The following is a 20509-nucleotide window of genomic DNA, read 5'->3' as shown; positions in this document are numbered from 1 at the left end:
CTAAAGGCGGGCAAGGGCTTTGCAGCGGCTTTGGTCTCGGCCCCGTGGCTTTGGTTAGGCGCGGGGAGTCGTCCGCTTGCTGGGCCCGGCTCCCTCCTCCTTAGACCCGGCCCAGGAAACGGAGCGCCGACACCGCCCCGCGGCCTTTTTCCGAGGGGCGAAATGACAGGAGATGCCCAAGTCGGGGCTTTGTTCTGCGAGGCGTGACTGACGCACCGTGCCCTTCCCCGGGACGCTTGCACCGGAGGCACTTGGCCGCAGGGCGGGTTAGCCGGCGCTTCCGCGTGACATCATCAACTGCGGGCGGAAGTACCTCCAAGCCGGCTTCCGGGGGAAGTGCCGAGGTCGGCAAGATGGCGGCGCCCAGGTGCCCCTGAGTGGAGCAAAGGGGAGGTGACTGCCGCCCGAGGCTGCGGCGGGCACTGGCTCCCCATGGCGCTGAGCAGCCGCGGCTGCCTGCTGCTGGCGGCCGGCAGGCTCCAGGCACGTGGAGCGGGTAAGCTCAGCGCCTCTGTGGCTCGCCATGCTGGCCTTTCCCGGCAGCGAGGCTCCGCACCGCCGGTGCTGCCGGTGGAAGGCTGCTCCCAGGGTGACCCGGAGGCCGGGTGTCCTCGTGGGGCTGCTCCGCCGTGCGCAGGCCCCGGTCTGTGCCGGGCTCCCGCTTGTAATGGCCGTTCGGGCTGCTGTGGGATGGGGGCGCTGCTCGTGCGTCTCCGGCCGGGGCGGGCGGTCTGACAGGGAGAGGCGCTGCCTGTCACTCTGGTGAGAGGTTCCCACTGCCTTTCTGGACCGAAAAGTTGTATAGCAGAGCCAGTTTGCAAGTCGAACTCAAAATTCGTGTTTGTTAGGTTAATTAGTGACGATTTGTTATAGACGAGTTTGGGAAGACCCTCTGCCAAGCCGTGAGGTTCAGACTGGACCCCCTTGCTTTCTGAACCTCCTCTCAGAGCAGTCCAGGTGTGGCTCGATCCAATCTTAGCCCCCGACTGCAAAGAAGAGTTTGGACCCTCGGTTCTGCCACAGAGTCGATTTGTTTCAGCTCCATCTGGGACCCTCCGAGAGGGACCACGAACAAAGAAATCCATGGGCAATTACACCCTCACAATCTAAGTTCTCCTCCCGTCACGCCATGGTTCAGTCCAATAACAATATTTGGATCTGGGGTCCTTTTGTTCTTCGTTGGATGCTTTTTCTGTCTCCAGCTTTTCCTGCCTTGAGGATGCAGCATCTGTTAGGAATACGGGCGCCCCATTTTCCACAGGACACAGTTTCTGCCGAGAGTGAGGCTACCTCATTTTTCCCGGGATGCAGCTGCCGAGGCCTCCCTTCGCACGCTAAGCACAAGTTCAGCATCAGGTCACCACTTGTGGCCTAAGGCTTCAGTAAATGGAGCTGCCCGGGCTGAGCCGGCCATGCCAAGTGTTCTGCCAAATGGCACAGAGTGATTCGTTCCACGCAAAGCTCACTTATTTGAGCTGAAGGACTGGTCTTCCTTAACACATGCTAATCGAAGTAAAACAAGTTTCAGTTCAGCCTAAATTTAAGCAATGACATAATCAATTCTAATATTCTACAAGTAAACTATTTTAATTCCCAACATAATTAGTCTGACAGCATCGATGATTTTTACCTTGCTATTTGGTAGCCCTATCATCTGTTCTTTGTGTACTTCACTTTCTGTAATCCTGGGGATCTTCTAGTCATGCGAGAATTTATATTTTATGCACAAATTTTGAACCAGTGTTAAAACTTTTAGTTTTTAGCTTACAGTTCACCTCATAAATTGGAGAAACAAGTTGAGCTATGGTTATCCATCTATTTAGCGTTTGTTTTTTTTTTTTTAAAAGCTGGTTTTACCCTGTGAACTTTTACAAGCTGCATCATTCTGTATTGTGTTTGTTCTGCGGTCTGCACTCTTTTTTAAGTCTGTGGGATTTTATTTCCCCTTTTCCCCCAAGGTCTTCGTTCTGCATCAACTACAGCCAGTGTCAGAACTGAGACTGAAGTGGACACAAGCGAAAATGAGGTTGTTGCTCCAGACTTCACTAACAGGAATCCTCGGAACTTGGAGCAGTTGGCCCTGGCTAGGAAGGAGCGTGGCTGGAAGACAACGTGGCCAAAGCGTGAATTCTGGCATAGGTGAGTCAGAAAGTCACCAGCAGAAATGAAGACTCCAAAAGAAGAAAAACCCAAACAAACAACAAAACAAACAAAACCGAAGCCCAGGAACCCACCAGGCAGAAACTCTACAAAATGAGCTTTTTGGGTTGCTGAATCAGTTGCCCCCTTGGTTGCTCTTAATCAACAGATACCTTCTGTGTTCAGAGAACAGTTGGCTAGTGTCATGTGAAAGCTAGTGTATGCATTGAAGATGTTTACTGTTAAGGCAGCAGTAATGTTGCTTAAGTAACTGCTGTTTAATTTAGGATTCTCCTAGTCCTGCACTGACCATACATCATTGTTTTATTTGAGCTAGAAACTGCTGTCTGCTTGCCCTCTGGAAAATAAGTTCATTTTAAGCTGGGGAGTCAAAATCATTATTTTATTCTTGAGGGGGGAACCATGTCAGGTTTGTTCATACCTGGAAATCTGATACTGTCCCAGTGCAGCAAGAAATGGTTGCTCCTAATACTCTGTGGTTCTGTGTTATGGCTTATGAAGTACTGTCTGACCACTTGCCCATCCCGACAAGTTGCCGCCTGCTGTGTAAGCACAAGCCTTTAAGAGACCACGTAGCAAACCTGCAGTTACGTGTCTGCTGGAGCCGTTCCCCTGGTCCAGCTCAGATGTGCCTGTACCACTGTGCAGGTGTACAGGGCTGGGCTTGGAGCATGAGGCAGCGTGGGGCTGTCACCCGAGTAACTGGTGAAAAGCTGCTCTTGGAATTTCACTCTGCTGAACTGGTAATAGGAGTCTTGTTTTATATCCTAATAAACAAACACCTAGATAATAGAAACAATATTAAGAATTCATTATTACATTAATAGTTCTAGTACATTCAATTTTATTTCCTAAAGTGCGTCACATATTTAAGCATTTGAATGTGTTCTCTCTTTACATCGGGAAAAGACATCATAATCCCATCTTCTTTCTTTCCTTCACTCAGATTACGGATTGAGCGGACACAGCATTATGTAGAAGCCTTTGTTGAGCGCAGTAACGGGGATGTTGTGGTATCTGCCTCTACCCGAGAGTGGGCCATAAAGAAACACCTGTACAGTCCCAAGGGAGTAACAGCGTGCAAAAACCTTGGCCGTGTAATGGCACAGCGCTGCTTGGAAGCAGGAATCAACTTCGTGAACTTTAAAGCTGTTATCCCCTGGGAACATCATTGCGACTCGGCAAGTACCTATCTCCTTACGCTTACTTGGTCCATTTCTCCTTTTTAAGCATCAAATGTATTCCTTTTCACCATTAATTTCCTTATGTGGCTTGGCAGTCCGTTCTTGCAACACTCAAAAGGGCGGCTTTGACAAGCTGCAGTTCCTGGCATTATGCTTCAGCTAACCTCTGCCCCTCCACCTACGTGTCCCCACTGATGTTTCAGTGCTGATGGCTTTTCTTTGTCTCTGTCTTTTAAACAAGATTCAGGAATTTGAAAAAGCTATGGAGGAGGGTGGTGTTGTTCTGCATGAGCCACGAAGAATCTATCAGTGAAGTGGAGACGGTTGGGAAAACGTTCCAAGGAATGGCGATCGCTTCTTTAGGTGTGTGCGCCGGCACAGTGAAGGTCCAGAGCTGGGAAAGGTTGGAACGTGGCATCTTCTAATAAAACATTTCTAAACGGGACAGCAGTGTGTCATGTTCTTGATTCTAAAATTACCAACACCTTTAAGGCTAGAATAAACTGTTACCATAGTTCAGCCTGACAGGTTAACAATTTACTTCAGAATTCAATAATTTTAAAGTATATTTTATTTTTAATATTTGGGTTTGTTCTAATCTGAACTCTGGAAATGCTTAGATATTTGATCCCTCTACACTGCCAGTCTAACTTAGCAGGATGCCGTCATTACACCAATGTTCAGAACTGTAATAAAGTTTTGCCGTAAACTCGATAAAAAGATTAAATTCCCCCAATACATCTTCGCAGCCCTAGATTCCAACTGCTTAGGCCCGGCGGCCCGAGGAGGGAAGCGGCCCCAGTGCCGACGGCCGGCAGGAGGGCGCCGCCGTCCCCGTCCCGCTCCCCGTGCCCGCCCGCCGGCTTCTCCGCGGACGGTTCCCTATCGCTCCCGGCCGCCCCCGCCGTGTGCGTGCGGCACGTTTCGATCCCAAACCTCCCCGCCCTTTGCCTCCCGCGGGCTGCCCGACCCCGGCCGGGCCCGCCCCCTCTGTTGGTGCCCCCGGGGGAAGAGCCGCCCCCGCCGGACCGGCGCAGGCGCGCGGGGCCGGGGGCCGTGCGGGGCCCACCATGGAGGTGGGGGCGGCCGCCTTCGAGCGGCGCCTGCCGCGCCTGCGGGGCCGCCTGCGCCGCGCCGCCTTCGTGGGTGAGCGGGGCGGGGGCGGCCGGGGGCCTTGGCGGTGCCCTCAGCCCCGGCGCCGGCCCCTGCCGGGGGGGGGGTGGCAGGCCGTTGCCCGGCGAGGGGCGAGGCCGTAGCGACCCGGGCATTGAGGTGTCTGTTAGCGGGTGTGTGCTGGAACAGCGAACGCCGAGACGCTGGGGCTTGAAACAGGCAGGAGAGGTTGTAAAGTGAGCCCTCTGCGGTGCTGGCCTCGGCTGGTGGGCTGCGGGCTCGGGTGTTAGTGGCGGGCGGGGGACCCTTCCCGGGGGATGTTTCCCTTTCCTCATCCTGCCCCGGGGATGAGGCAGTAGGAGACTCCGCTGCCGCGGCGCCCGGTTGCCTCTTGAGGTTGCGGCCCGTGGGTTTGGCACACAGGTTATGGTGAAGAAGGGTGTTCAGAGATCCTTGTCCTGCGGCTGGTGGAATGCATGCCTCATATTTAAGATTTTTTTTTTTTTTTTTTGCGTGTTCTTTCCCCCTGAACAGCCCTCGATATGGAGTTTACTGGCTTACATTCAACTTTCCCACAAAATAGCGAGCCCAGGTAAAGTTGTTGGACTTGGAATGTGAGGGAGGCTTGTTGCTCCAGCGCTGAGAGAACAACCTGTGCGTTGCAAACCTCCTCGTGTCTACTCCCCTTCCCCCAATTCTGGTTTTGTTCATAGCCTGTTTGATTCCCCGGTGGAGCGGTACCTGAAGGCCAGGCAGAGCGTTCAGCGCTTCACTGTCACTCAGCTTGGTAAGTGCTGCTCTGACACAGAAAAGAATCTCCCAGGGTCCCAGCGGTAACTGGCCTTTGGTCAGCTGGTGAGCCCTGCAGGTAGCTCTGGTCTTAATTCGCTCGTTACAGAGCTGTTTGTTTGCTGTGGTAAGTTTTCTTTTCTCTCTGAAGTTTAATGCTACCAGCTTTTTAATATTTTAAATGACAGTATATGGCCCACCTGACTTTTTGCTGGTCTAAAGCTGTTTATATTTCAAGCTTGAAGGTACAAATAGAGGGCTTTTAAAACAGGATGCAAGTGAGAAGTAGGTGACAGCACCTTCCATTCAAGATTGTGTCATCTGATACAGTGTATGAGTAAGGGGAATGTCAGAGAGGAAAATGAAGGCTAGTATTTCTGATATTCCTAAAATAATGAAAAATCAATGCCAGAAAGGGCCGGTGGTGGTGGTGGAGGGCTATTGACAGTTACCAGTTAGGGGTCAAGAGCCCAGCTCCAAGACTGCTTAAAACATTGTTCAAAGACTTAGGTGATCTAAGATCTTAATGTGCTTTTTAGGGCTTAATAGAAAAAAAAGTACTAAGTAGTAACATATATGTTCTAGTCCTCTGTGGTGCCTAGCTCCTTCCAAATGCTTTTGCAGTGTAGTTGGACCTCCAGGCCCGTGCATGCCTACTTGGAGATTTTTGTCACCAACTCGCCTCTTCTCACCCACTGCTCAATCCATTCGCTGTTTAATCAGACTCGACTCCTTTTCCCACTTAACGCTAAAGGCTTGTCCCTGTTCAGCTCCCAGGGAGCTGGGGGGTGGCCTGGCAGTGTCTGTGGCATTAGTGAATGGAAAACACGTAGTCCGGCAGGGGAGCCCCACATCCCTTACCTAGTCTTCACGGTATCTGTAGACATCCAGCTAAACGTTGCCGTTTCAACGGAGGTTTCTCTTTTGCAGGGCTGGCAATGTTCTCAAACGAAAGTTCAAACAAGTAAGTAAAAAAACGGTTTTGTGTTATAATGAAGACAGTGCAGTTGAGATTTTATGCAGAATTCTCTTGGGAGGAGTTACTTCTTGTACTTATCTTCTAGAGAGATTTTTCTTTTCATTGTAGGTACGTGGTGCATTCATACAACTTTTTTCTCTTTCCGTCATTTGGAGTTACAGATGTCGAATTCACCCTCTCTGCATCTAGCATTCGGTTCCTGTCTCATTATGGCTTTGACTATAATAAGGTATGTAATCTCTCTGCCAGAAATCTAGAACAGAGGAAGTTGTGCAATTACAGGAGAAATTAGGATTAGTATCCCTAAGTGCTACATTTCTGGTGGAAATAGCATCTTGCTAAAGGGAATGCATCAGGTGGTTTGTTATCAACAGGGAGACTGGGTGCTGGTTTTACTGAACTGCCGTAGAGGTAACGACCACATCTTTGTCAGCCTAAGACAGATTTCCTCACCTCAAAAAAAAGAACACCTGTCTCTGGTGAGCTGAGAAGAGGGGTTACTAAACTGACCTCAATGGGAGGCTTTATGAGCCCTGAAGGTGGGGAAGTCTCATTTTTCCTGCATCTTGCCTATTGCCAGATTTCCTGTAAAATTCAGACTGTGTCATCACATAAGAGCACTGTTTAGCAATTTTGGACAGCATGCATCGTGATATCTTGACGCTTGAAGTATCTCATTAAAGGAAAGGTAAAAGCAAAGAAAAAGAAATTGATTACTGTTGGCAAAAATCCTTGTCTTTCCTCTACACGTAAACACCCCTTCCTTTACGTAAGAATGCATCTTGGATTACCTACAGTTTGATTTTTTTTGAAGAGGATAGTCTGAGAATGAGGAACACGAGCATCTTCCAAGTATATACTGGATTGGGACCTGGCTAACCTCTGTCCTCTGATTTGCAGCAAGAAAGTTGAGGGGAGAGTAACCAACCTGGCATTTTTTTTCCCCTCTCAGTTCCTCAAAGATGGAATCCCATACATGAATGAGGTACAGGAGAAGATCCTTAGCCAGCATCTCTTAGCGGGCAGCTGGAAAGTCAACAGGTGAGCGCTGTTCAGAGACGTGGATCCCTCAGTACTGGCTGCATTGACCACTCGCCTTCACTCAGACCACATTTTGCAGAAATATTAAAGCCTGTTGGTCTGAATGCCTCACCACCAGCTGGTCCAGCATGCTGCCGTCTGCCTGAAGGAAGACTGAGATGTCGGGATACGATCTGGAGAATTGGGTGGATGTTGAGAAATTTATGCTTTTGCGTTCCCAGAGCCAGGCACAAGGCTCCATCTGTGAAGAGTTTTTTCTCACAAGCTGCCTCTTTCCCCTTGATCCTGCTTTAGTGCCCTGGACAGGGATGTGCTGAAGAAGGCTATTGACGAAGTGACCTGTTGGATAGCTTCAGCAGGGGAAGAGGAGACTATGATTCTGCAGGATCTGAGTGGTATGAAACAGGGAGCCTCCCTTTAGGCCCTTGCGGGCTCTGAGTGGCTTCATCGCTTCTGAACCTCTGGGGCTGCTGCTGTCCTTTGCTGCCTGTTCCGTTAAAGTGCTCTGTTGAGAGGAAGAGCGCCTGTGCCCATCCTGCCTTGGTAACTCTTTGCCCCTGTCTGCGCCTCAGTTCCTGTCCAGCATTCATCTCTGGGCTCTGCTTTTCTGCTCCATTGGGGTGGTGGGTCTTTCTGTAGTGGAAGTGGATGTCTACGTACTTCTAGTAACAGACTTCCATTTTGTGCTGCTTCAGAGCAGTAACTGGAGAATTTGTAGTTGCTCTGGCTCAGAACAACTTTTGACTTGTTTTAAATCCTGGGTGATCTGGTTTTTGTTTGTTTTCTTCTGCTTGGGGAAGGGAAAGGCAGGCGCCATTTCAGAGTTTGTTCCCTCTCATGTGGAGGAACAAGGAGCCCCATGGAGACACAAATATATGCCGGTGGGGATAAACAGGCCACTTACCACGTGTGTTAGCTTTTGGGAGCACTATAGCAGAGCTGAGGAATTTCTGTGCTGTTTTGAAGGAGTTGAGGGACAGGGAATTGTAGCAGAGAACAGTTTGTAAGTTTGGTCATAGAAACCAAATCTTAATCCTCTAAGTCAGGGAATAAAATTTAAAAAAATGGGGAAGGACAGAAAGTGTTTAAGGCTTTGTCTATTGAGGCTTTTTTGCAGCATGTGAAATACAAAACACAGTGAACTCCCCACCCCCTGTATCTGCTGTGTCAGCTGCAGTACATGTGTTACTGATATTTTAGTAGGGTTTGGCAACGGTGAGCACCTGTGACAAGACATACATTTATTTAAGGAAGTAATACCGCTGATTAAGGTGTCTTTTTGAATGCTGTTCAGAAGAGGACTGGGTTGGTTCCTTATCAGCTGTGGGGGAAAATGCATTGATTGGTGCCTCTCATGTACGTTTGGCTTCTGGGTGTGTTGCTCTGAAACCTTCCAAAACCACAGTCTTTTTCAGAGCGGTACCCTTCCTCCCTCTTCTTTTCAGTTAGTCTTTTCCTTTCCTCTGTGTCCTCACAAGATGTTATTTGCCTGAAATCTCAGTGTGGCCTATTTTTTGGGTTTGGTTTTGGTATGGTTTTGTTTTGGTTTTTTTCTTGCCATTGTGTATGGTAATGTACCAAGATCATAGATTCAGGAGTATTTTCTTTACACTGGGGGAGAAACATCTTGTCAGTCCTTCTGTCTAGAAAAATGTGTTTTCCTAAATAGGCTTGTCTGCACCTCTGAAGTTTTTATTTTATTTTCTCAGGCTATCAGATGTTTGAAGTTCAGCTGGTTCTGAGACAGGCTCTCCAAAATGTTTGGACACAGCCTCTTGGAGACAAGGAGGTGAGATGGAAATGGGGACCTTTTGAAAAGAGGGTTTCTATCTAGACAGATAGGACTGGCATTCTTGCATGGACTCTGAAATGTTACCTATACTTTTAGTGATAGGGTCTAGGAGGAGGAGAAGACCGTGACAAAGGAATGTTCTAGGAAGTGTTGCTTGTGGGATTCCAAGAAAAGCGATCCAGAAGACCTGAGTAACTTTGGTTTCTGTTTGTCCTGTAGCCACAAAATACCTTGAGCTGGAAGTCCTTGTCCTTGGGGCATTTCTGGAGAGACTGTCTCCGTGTCTCCAGACTTTGTTAGATCTCTCCTTCAGTAACTCCACAAGAATGTACAGGTTTTAGCCTTTTTTGTGGTTTTCCTTTGCTGACTTTTGCCATGTAGTTGCTTTGAAGACTTTTACTCTGTTATATGGCTTGCTGTTTGCTGTTGCTGTTTTACATTTGGTGCGGTATTTTCTGAATTAAACCTATGGGTGTGGACTTCTCAAACCATGGTATGGCTATGATACTAGTTGCTTAGAAGTACATTACAGAAGGTTTTTTGTTGGTGGTGGTTTTGTTTTTTTCCCTCCATTGGTACTATTTTGGTCTGATAACCAGTGTCAGCAGAGTGACAGGTTTACCCAGCCTTCTCACCTTTGGGGACTCAGTTTGCGTGATTGCTGTTTGCTTCTGTTTTTCAGTGCCATAAACTTACCATGTTGGTGTCAAGTTAAATTGAATTAACTTCATTAGTGCTCCAAAAAAAAATGTTGTAGGATCCATCCTCTTAACAAGAGAAGAATTAGTAAGACACCCTTAGAGCAGCTGCCTGTTCCGTTACTGGAGCACTGATCTCCATATGGACAAGAAATGAGAAGGCAGTCCTGGGGTCCCAGGGAATGCAGTTTCTCCATCCTTCATAGCCTAGAAGCTGAACTTGTCCTCAGCGTTACTGAACCCCAGTAAGCAACGTACGTACAACTAGCGTGGGAGGCTGAGATACCCAATGACTGTTCGTTTCAGGTAATGGTGAAAAAAGTGAGTCCACAGCATCGTCAGCTTCTGGAGAACTCTCGTTACGACTGCTGCCAGAAGGAGCTTATTCTTCTGTCTGCCCGGGGCTTCACCAACCTCTTCCAGACACTTGTTAAAGCCAAGAAGGTAAAATGCCTCATCCCTACTCTCATTGTTTATCTCTTTTTGATTGGCTACACTGGATGTAGAGGGATGATAAAAGATAAAGTAGTAATTTGTATTAAATAACTCATTCAGTGTGATCATCCTGTTTAGTTGTCAGTAAAACTGAGGTGTACTCTTAGACTGCAGTCACAATGAGAAAAAATGAGTGTTAAACACTGCGTCTTCTTACTGACCTGATCCCCCTCCCAAAGCATGCTCAGAATTCTGGATCCAAACATTAGATTTCCCTGTGTTGCTTTTCTGTGATTTCTGCAAACCAAGTGCAGCCAGGGGAGAGGGAGCCAGAACCCATTCTGCAATGTGTTTCGTATGTCACTTGAGAAAATGCAGGAGTCTGCAATGTTGAAAATCCTTGTGTTATGCCACGTGAGTGACCATCTAAGAAAGCTGAGCAGATTCTTGCCTTTTGGGCAAGTTAGGCTTTTCAGCATTTGACAGACCAGTTTACTGGACCACGTGGACCATTGGTCTGATTATGTGTGGAAAGTCTTATGTTCTGTATCCAGATTACTGAATGAATTTCAGCTTCAGAAGACTATGGGTGATGTGCAGGCACCTCATCTTGTGAGTGAGCCTATAAATCTGATCACTGGAAGATCTTGCCAGTGTTCAGCTGAATCTACCTAGCTCCTTAGGTCCACTCAAACTAGAATGCTGCTGAAAAAACACCCTCCTCAAAGAGTTCACAAGTCTGATTTCTTGAAAGCAGTGGTCCTCCTGTGAGCTTTGCAGCCTGAATGTCTTTTGGATGAGCCTGTGTGGATGCTGTCCACCAGAGGAAAGGATTACAGCTGTTGAGCATGCCTAAAGTTGGTTATCCCTGAGCTCTCTTCAAAAATATGCTCCAATGGGCTGTTGTGTTTATGTTTTTCCTGTAGCCCCTGGTGGGACATAACATGCTTATGGACCTTATGCATCTTCACGACAAGTTCTACAAGCCCCTTCCAGGTAATGCTGTACGTAGCTGCTGTCCCCAGGCTGCTGCCTTTGCAATGGGGATGGGACAGTAAGCACAGTGGTCATTCGCCACCCCAGCCACCCACAGTGCTTAGCAAGCAGCAGTGCTAGTTGCCTCTTCTGAGCTCTTAGCTGCTGGAGCAGTGCATAGTTCCTCTGACTTCACCTCTCTTTCGTACTCATTTGAAATACAGTTGGCTTTTCCTCAGGTTTACGATGTCTTTCTCCACGTATGTTTTGCTTTCAGAAAGCTATGAGGAGTTTAAAAGGAACATTCACAACCTGTTTCCTGTCCTCATAGACACCAAGACTGTAACAAAATCCCTCTGGAAGGTGAGATGCAGAGGTCTTTTTGTTTGGAGTTAAAGCTTGTCTTTCACCCAAAAGAGAGGATATCTTTCCTCAGTGCCCTGTGGTTACAGAACTGTGACCAGTTCTCAGTGTTGTCCTGAGACATTCTGATTGTAGATCTCATTTAATGAATCAGCAGTACCAGCAAATGATCTCACTTACCACAAGGTCTGTCTTGGTTGGGTTTCTGACGTGTTCTTCTTTTATAGAAATGTCCATTTCCTCGAGTATCTAATCTTTTGGAGGTGTATGCGGTTTTGTGCAGGTAAGTGGTGGTCTATAAAGCCTTCAGCAATCCTTTTGTTTTCTCGGGGAAGATATTTCAAAGTCAGTCATTTCACATGTTCATACCTTTCCTTCTCCCAGATGTTCCTCAGCTGGTTTCTTGGCTTTCTAAATTTAAGAGCAAAAGATTTGCTTGTCTTTCTTACAAAGTAATTGTGCAGTAATTATTTGTTCTAAGTCACTTCTTGTATTGTACTACCATTACTTCATTGGTCACAAGTTTGGCTTGCCGACGGTTTTACATACAACTCTAGAGTTGTGTGTTGCTTATGTCATGTTATGAAATGAATGAGTTTCAGTTCCCAGTGAAACTACACCCTAATTTCAAATGGCAGCTCCCAAGAAAGAGCTGCACTGAGCCCAAAGCAGTAACTAAATACAGTGTTCAAATCGAGCACGTGAGTAGATACAGTATCTCATGAAGTTAGCATTGATGTGGTAGAAGAGTTCTCTCTTTTTCTCTCTTTTTTACACTTCTTTTGTGGATAAATTGTATTCATGTCAATTTTGCTAAGAAAAGGAAAATTTCGCCTCTTTCCTGTCACCCCCTACTCCCAAGAAGGAGATGCAACATTAGTGCTTATAAAAACAGTACTGGGATTCTAGGGGTTTTTTGTTTTAGCAATTTCAGTCTGCAGATTCTTAGGAATTTTTATGCTTGTTTGTACTTTCTTTTATTTCAGTCATTCCATGGCTATCTGTTTATTAATCTGTCCTCCAGAGTTCCCTATGCAAATAGAACCATCTAGTCAACTCCTTTCCTTGGAGTTTTCCATTGATTTTTAGTTCTGGTCACATTTTTTTTTTGTATGCAATTAGAGCAGACCTGCTGCTTAGAAGGTTTGATTGTGGGAAGAGACTGAAGAAGTATTTAGGAGTTAGTTTTCAGGAAGAAAACTGGTAGATATTACTTAACTAAGTATCTTAGCCTTTTCATGGATTACTACCAAACTTCATTTTAAAGTCCTCAGTAGCTTTTTCTGAAATGAAGCCACAGGTCACTAAAGAACATTATCTAACATCTCTAATGTAATGACAAAAGACAAAAATCTTACACATCCACTTGTTTTCAGCAGCAACCAAAATCCCGAAGATCCAGCATGCCCAGTGATAGCTCTTGCAAGTGATTGCTCAAGATATGGTATGTTCTTAAGCAAATGTTCAAAGTCTGGTAGTTAAAAGGGGTTTGATTTACTGTGTGGATGTCCACGTGCAAAGCATGAGTGAGTGCCAGTGGGTCTGCTGAATTGGCACTGAGCTGCTGATACACATTTCTGCCCAGACCCAAAGCCTGAGCTCCCAAAATAACATGTGTTCTGCATGTCCCTGGTAGCTGCCAAGGGTAACGCAGGGCAGTTTTGCATCGTGCAGCTAGCACAAATGGCATTTTGCTCTAACTTGGGCTGAACTGAGCCCAGGTTGGGACTGTGAAGAGTTGGTGGGCCTTGGAAGGGGCAAGGGGAGGTGGGAAACAGTGATCCTAGAGTGGAAAATAGTGGGTGGGGACTAATGGCAGGGAGGTCCCAGAAAGTAGCAGGAGCTCAGTGGCTCATGTGCTGGGTTAGTGGTGCTGTGTGTGCCGGAGGGCGTGTTCGGTACGTGGTGTGATATGGGCTGCGAGGCAGGTGTTCCCTGGCTTCTCCTGGCAGCATGGTGTCCTGCAGCGCAGAGCCTCCTGCGTTTTGAAATGGTTCCCATACCGTCAGTAACGTATACAACACAATTTGGTTTAGATCTTCATGAAAGTTAGAATTTTTTTAATGTGCATCTCGCTAAGCTTTTCAGCCATTCGTGTAATTGCTGCCTTTGTGTTGGTATCGTTTTAAAATGCATGGTAGAAGCATAGACTTTCTATGGGATGTAAAGGTTTCGGGGTGAGGGAGGAAATGGAACTGAGGGTGTGGGGGGAAAAACCTCCAAAACAGAACAGTGGATCTTACAAATCTTAGGATTCTGCAGTGGGGCAGTTCCCGTAGTGTGCTAAAGGTGTTACTCCTTTTTGGTTTTGTCGGACACGTACAGCTGAGAAGAAATCTCCTCACGAGGCAGGCTATGATGCATTTCTCTGTGGTTCAGGTAAAATGTTTCTTAAACACTTCTTCAGAGTTTGTATTAGGACTTGGCAATTCCTTTCCTGCTCTAAGATGCTAAGAAATACTTGTTTATATGCAGTCTGTTGCTCTTAGTAACTTAGCTGCACTTTAATGAGGTTTTGCTTTACGTTTGCTTAGTTATGTTTCTTTAGCTTTGTTCTAATGCCACCTCATTATTCCTCCTTCTAGTTCTTCTGAAGTCAGCTCATTTGCTACTGTGCAGATCCACAGAGTGAGTGATGTTTAGATGTTTACTGAAATTTGCATTACGTGGATGGGCCCTACGGAAAATGGTTGTCAGCTCGTTCTGGCTGACTTTTCATTTTACAGGCTGGCCTTCCTTTTGGATAAGAGAAAGTGTTATTGGAAATGTCACTTCTAATTAGATTTTTATTTTATAAATCTGAAAGTAGTAGCTTTATGTCAAAGCTGACATTTAAAAAATGAAATCAGGGGCCATGCGATGGCTCAGAGGTTGGGAAATGGCATTGTGACTCTTTTATCCTTGAACAAGCTCTCTCAAGTTCAGTGCACTTGAGTAAGGGTCAAATAATTTTCCATTAGTTTCCATTTTTGAAATCTGTGTGATTCAGTGCCTTCAGTTAAGTTCCTAAGAGGCAACTGTTCAGATCCCTTCCCTTTGCTGGCAGCTTTTTGACTTCTTGTAGAAAATCCCAAGATCTGAAATACCTATTTTGTCGCTATTTGAAGAGCTCCTGCAGGAGCTCTGTGCTCCAGAGACACTGTGGAGCAGTGCAGCACTGGAGAAACACAACTTTCTTCCATTTTGTTTTCTGATGTAGTGATGCAGTGGAGGCTGATCCTTCTTTCTCTCAATATCTCAGCGTGTTAGCCGAGTGTCTGAACAAAGTGAATTTCATCCGAGGTGGTGTTTCAAGCATTGTGCGTATGAATTGCAGGTCTGTGACCAGTTTGTGGGGTGCGTAGGTCAGTAGCCTAGTTGACGGCTTCACTAGAGGACAAGACTCTGCCAGTGCCTGGGCCCGCCAAGTTGCTGTCACACAAATGGCACAGTTGACCTTTCAAAATGGCAAATGAGTTGAATTTCTGCCTTGTGAAGTGTTTTAATATTGTTATCCTGTAAGATGGCATTAGTCAATTTACGTTGCCCTAATCCTGCTCTGTAAGAGAGCTTGCTGTTTCTCTGGTTGTCTCTCCATGGTAATTGGGACAGTTGGCTTTTATGACTCGTGTTTAGAAGAACCTTAGGACAAAAGAAAATAATTTTACACCAACAGCTGCGTTGTACAACTTGTTTTATTTGTGTCACGTTTTGCATATTTTCTGATTATATTAGTAGTGTTTCTGTAGTATTTCTGAACTCAGGTATATCTCAGTACTGTACGTTTTCCAGAATTTCTGTGGAGAAGATGCTCCCTGCCAATATCCCCCTCTCTTGGTTGTCCATGTCCATGGCTGGCCAGGGCTGAATGAAAGGCAGATTTACCAAGAGTTTAAAGCTCTTTGTCGCTTTGATGTCAGACAGCTTTCAAAGAACCAGTTCATTCTGCTCTCCAATAAATTTAAGCAGTAAGTGGCTGGAAAGTCTTAATTTTGTGGTCCCTTGATCCTCTCTGATCCACCCTCCCCCTGCTGTGACAACTATTAGATAAAGAGATTCGTGTCCTGAGCTGTGGGGTGCTGCGAGCAGCCTGCAAGCCTCAGCTCATGGCATCTGCTTCCATTGCAGCGTCAGGCGCGTTCTGCGAGACTACAGGCATCACCCTCACCTGCGGGTGTCCGTCTATCGCCACTGGAGGGACTCTCCGCCCGTGAGCTGCCTGCTGCAGTGAGTGACGGGAAGCACAGCAGCGGGCAGGGGGGAAAGCGTTCCTTTCGGGGTGCCCGGCCCTGCCACAGCAGCGGGCTGCCGCCCCTCTGCGATGTTCTTCTGCCAGCCCTTCAGGAGAACAAGGGGTTCGGAAGTGGGTTTGCTTGGCGACGGCTGGGTGGCTGCTTCTGAGCTTTCAGCCCTGGGCAGATGGACTTTAGTCTTGATCCTGATTAACCAGGGAATGTTACAGCATGGATAGCACAAAACTATCATGTGCTATCATAGCGGAGAGAGGATTATCTTGATGAGCTGTAGCGCTAGCTCTAATAAGCTCAAAGAGAGGCAGCATCTTGAGTGGATGTGTTTTCTCTACAGCAGAGTCAAAAGCTCAGTAGTAGGACAGAATTCCGGATTCACAGCGCACCCCTCTTGTGAGGCGGTGACAGCGATGCTCATGAAGGGTGAATTTCTGGTCTGACATGGTTTGGAAAAGAATCTCAGTGCTTAATAAGAACAAAATTAAGCCCTAAATGTAAGTAGTCTAACAGCATTTATTATTCTTACCCTTTAGAGTCTCTGGTATTGTGGCACTGTGGTCTCTTTTGGCCTTTGTACTTGGAGGAGCTCCTTGCCGTTCGTTCTAAAGGACTGCCTCACAGATGAGACGTGAGGAATGCAGATCTTACTTTTTTTGTGTTTGTCTATGTTTTGTTTCATTTCATTCAATAAACTGAGTTAAAAAAAAAAAAGCTATGAATAGTGTTTTTAATTGCTTTCTTGGAAATGTGTTTTTTAAAGAGGATGTGTTTGTTTCCAGTTTGTGGTATTTTGTAATCTGTTCAAAGCATAGTCCCCTCCTGAAGAATGAGAGATGGTTCTTTCGATGCCTAATTTACTTTGATCCTCTGTTGGTTCTTCACAGCTATTCATAACCCCAGCTTGTTCCCAGTGCTTGTGCTGCTGCATAAAATATATTTCTGATGAAGTTTGTAAAGTTATGAAATGGAAGAGGCTATTTTTAGCTTCAGTTGTAAAGCAGGGGAAATGTCGCTGTTTACCAAATGAAAATGGGCAGAGTTGATGGAGAAACCACTTTTGGGGGTCACGAAGGATTCTGGGGAATAGTAACTGATTTGCAGTGCTGTCAGTGTCATGCAGTAGTGTTTTCAGCGGCAGCAGAGCTGAGGATGGACACGGATAAGTAGAATTTATCAGCTTCCAATTTGTAGAATATACGCAGGTCAGGTGAGTTGGCACTCATTTCTGTTTGCTTCTAGTGCACCGCATGTGAGCAGTCCTTTATCCAAGAATATCGTGAGGCAGGCTTTGTGGATCAGTTTCTCTGATACAGCTGGAGTATTTGCCAGTCCCGGGACTGTGGTCTTCAGAAATTTTTCCTTCCTAATTTCCTTTTATTCTTAAAGACAACCTGCTGATCCATGGCTTCCAAATACTGGTCCCTAGATTTCATCAGTCAGACCTAATTGGGTGGGGTCCACGATCATCTAATATGTAGAATCTGCCTTTAATCGACTGTAAAATGGGAGTTGCTGCAGGGCAGTATTAAAGCAGCAGCGCAGTATTGCAGTGTGCCTGAGGATCACGTGCTCTCTGCTGCGAACGGTTTGCCACTGCTGCTCTTCGGGAGAAAAGGGCAGTGTGTCTTCAGATGTGGTTCTCAAGTTCTGCACAGCTTGTGGTTTACTGCTTTTGTTTCATAAGCCAGCTCCTAGCCTGACAAGTAACTGACTTCTTGATGACTTTGGGTTTGTTTTTTGTTTTTTGTTTTTTGGTAACCCCTTCAGTGATGGGGTTCTCTGTGGCAGTGTTCCTTCAAACACCAGTGTGAGTATCTCCCTGTTTATTCTGTAATGTTGGGGGGGGGGTGTGTTTGTCTTTTAGCATCATTAGGCACCCCCCCTTGTGTCAAGGAGAGCATAAGCTCTGTGTGTTGTGTAGATTTGGGAAAATTTTCACTGGGCGTTACATGCAGTAGCATGCATTTTCCCACAGAAGCACTCTTACTAGCTTGTGATATGGGAAAAAATAATACCCTTGTTCTCTGGGGTCCAGATTCAGCTAGCTACTTAAACAGGGGGAGATGCAGCCTCACTTGCATCTAATCTTTACAGTCTGGGGATCATGATGATACAGATGCTGTTACCTTTGAGAAGCACAGCAGTTTTTAAGGGAGCACGCACTTCGAAGGAACAAAGAACTTGTTTGTCTTTAAATTTTGTTCCCTTCCTCTCATTTTCTTCTCCAAGTGGCACATAGACAAATAATGGATTAGCTCCCTGCAGTACTACTCTCTTTCGTGGTTCATCTTCTAGAGAAACACACCAACTTCCCTGGGGAAGAAAGCAGAGATCCTTTCACCCCTTTCCGAGAAATAGCCCATGGGCTCTGACCATGCCTTCTCCCTTTCCAAGGGACAGACATGCTTCATGTAGCAGTGAATCAAGAGACTTGGCTTTCCTGCACTAGACATGGGAGAACTTGTAAATAACAATTGCTGTAGATCAGATACTGCTACTATAAATCGGTTGAGTTTACATGCATAGCAAATACATGAAGAAGAAATAAGCGGGATGAGTATATTCTGATCTGTCTCCTAGGGGAGAATTTACAGAAACAAGTTGCCTGTCTGTAATAACCTAGGGTCACTCGCTGCTCAGAGCCTTTTAAAGGCATCAGTCAGATGTACTAGCAGTCAATTCCCATGGAATGGGTTGGCTGGGGGCTGCTCTAACAAATCAAAGCAGCAACTTTCAGCTGTGGGAACAGATTTACAAGTTTTTCTGAGCAGCTGTAGATCAAGACAAAATCTCCCTGAACACGCTGGTCTGGCCATTCTGACCTCAGCTGTTGCTTTTGTTCCAGACTAGGGAATTGTTATTAATTGAAGTTGGAAGTACCAAAGGTAATTCAGGTTATGCCTGTTCCTGCATGTCTTCTGCAAGGAGTGGGGGGTACTTTTGATTCTTATGAAGCCAGTTCGAGGTGGTGCAACCTGCCTTGTAACTGGCTCTGAAGAGGTGCATGTCAAAGTTGCTGAGTCGCTCTGGGGGCTGGCAGCTCAGAAAATCAAACCTGTCTCCCTAAGACAGTGATAAAACCACAGCGAAGTCCCTAGCAGCACTTACAGCACATCTGCTTCCCTGCACTGTGAGAAATTTGTGCTTTAGCTGTAAGGCTTGAAAGCATAATTCCAACCCTCAATGAAACAAGATGTTAGAACTCTGAAATTGTGAAGGTTTGTGTTAAAAGTATAGCCCTGCTAGTGGAGCACTGCAGATCAGAATATGCCTATTTCCAAGAACAATTTGATTTTTTTTTTTTTTTTTTACATGTTCAAGATTAAATATGTGTGTTTTGAGATAATACCTCTACTCTGGTGGGAAGCCTCTCAGGGCACCTCCTGTTGCTGAACACCCCCAATGGAAGTCTTGCAATGGCAGAGCTCAGTATTGTTTCAGAGAAATCCTGTCACACCAGACAGTTGTTAAGAAATTTTATTTTTATCCTTAATTAAAAAAAAAAAAAGCCCAACAAACAGCACTATTCAATTATGCAAAAATGTCAATGGATCCATACATGGAAAAGGTGAAACTGTCTCTAAATATTCCTTAAAACATCATTCTTACTTCTTGTGTCTTCAGTGGTGATATGCCAGATACACACTGGCATTGGAAGACAGCAGGATTTACCTCTCCTAAAAGTCAAGGTATTCTTTTTGTATAGAAGAAAGTTTTACGTACTCTTATGTCTTCTAATGGTGTGAATCAATGAATCTTCTTAATATTATGCATTTATTCAAAATACATCATAGCTGAAAACCTTGGTGCATCTTGGAATGGTGAGGTTGCAAATGTCTTACTGGACAAATCAAGTGAAAAGGCCCGGTGCTAAGTGCCCCCTTGATGCGAGGTACCCTGCCAAGCCAGAGTGGCTTTGGCTGTATCGCAGCCCTGCGGCTGGGTCAGAACTTTGTGCGCTGATGAAGAGACTGAGGAAATTTCCATATGCCTCAGAGATGGGAAAACCCTGCTGTACAACTGCTCTGTTAACACGTTTTTGTGGTGTTCTGCATATGCAGCAGCAGCTCTGGCTTTTATGTTCTGGGTTTATCTCCCTTTTTCCCATGGCTTTTCCCAACGGCCCCTCTACACTGGTTGCTGTAGTCTCCACCACTGGACAAGCCCCCGCCCCCAAAGACTAATTGAGAGGGCAGTGCATGAAATGCTGTGGCCATATTTCTTCTAACAACCCTTATGCTTAAGGAAAGGGGGTGATTATACTCAGTCTGACACAAGGGACCCTCAGAAGGGGAGCATTGCTTTGGCCCACTCCCCTCCGTAAGGCAGGTGTGTTAAGGAGATACAGGCCAGTGATGCTGGGGAAAGCACAAATCTGTGTATCTTTTGGTTTGCTGGGGGAGCCCAAAAGCAAGGGAGTAGAGCTGCACTGGAGGTGTGGCACGTCTCGTGGTGGGGATGGCTGACTACTGAGGTGGCTGGCTCGCAGAGCTGCTGCTGGGGCTAGCCCACACATCCACAGGAGCGCTGGTGGAGAGCTACCCGTGCGAGTATGTGTAAGCACCGAGTATCTTGTTACAAAGGCTGTGGCTGAGCAGCAGGGAGGGAAGCAAGCTGCCTCCAATCCCTACCTCTGCCCTCAGAGACATGTGGAACTCACGGGGCAGAAAATGGCTGAGGGTGGCTGTGGGGCACAGGCAGAAAGGGGAGGCTCAGCAAGGATGGAGACTGGAAGGAGAACACGTGCAGGC

At 46.4% G+C, this 20509-nt stretch overlaps 2 protein-coding genes across 2 annotated transcripts; both read left to right on the top strand.

Annotated features, from left to right (window-relative positions):
- The first annotated feature begins 432 nt into the window (after positions 1-432).
- On the top strand, positions 433-3789 carry MRPL18 (mitochondrial ribosomal protein L18). Its single transcript, XM_086461071.1, has 4 exons — positions 433-496; positions 1959-2139; positions 3107-3341; positions 3586-3789. Exons 1-4 carry the CDS (start codon positions 433-435, stop codon positions 3655-3657), a joined length of 552 nt encoding a protein of 183 aa, XP_086317197.1. The 3' UTR covers positions 3658-3789.
- A 625-nt stretch (positions 3790-4414) lies between these two features.
- On the top strand, positions 4415-16364 carry PNLDC1 (PARN like ribonuclease domain containing exonuclease 1). The gene is made up of 19 exons (XM_086461070.1): positions 4415-4490; positions 4992-5049; positions 5153-5244; positions 6177-6210; positions 6334-6454; positions 7178-7266; positions 7561-7661; positions 8976-9055; positions 10063-10200; positions 11118-11187; positions 11444-11529; positions 11757-11812; positions 12906-12973; positions 13855-13908; positions 14115-14157; positions 14729-14828; positions 15301-15476; positions 15637-15735; positions 16292-16364. Exons 1-19 carry the CDS (start codon positions 4415-4417, stop codon positions 16362-16364), a joined length of 1614 nt encoding a protein of 537 aa, XP_086317196.1.
- The last annotated feature ends 4145 nt before the right edge of the window (positions 16365-20509 follow it).

This window comes from Leptosomus discolor, chromosome 2 (genome assembly GCF_034619465.1).
Source record: "Leptosomus discolor isolate bLepDis1 chromosome 2, bLepDis1.hap2, whole genome shotgun sequence".
NCBI classification, from domain to species: Eukaryota; Metazoa; Chordata; class Aves; order Leptosomiformes; family Leptosomidae; genus Leptosomus; species Leptosomus discolor.
Note: the sequence above shows the minus strand (reverse complement) of the source record. Positions and strands in the feature narration are given on the sequence as shown.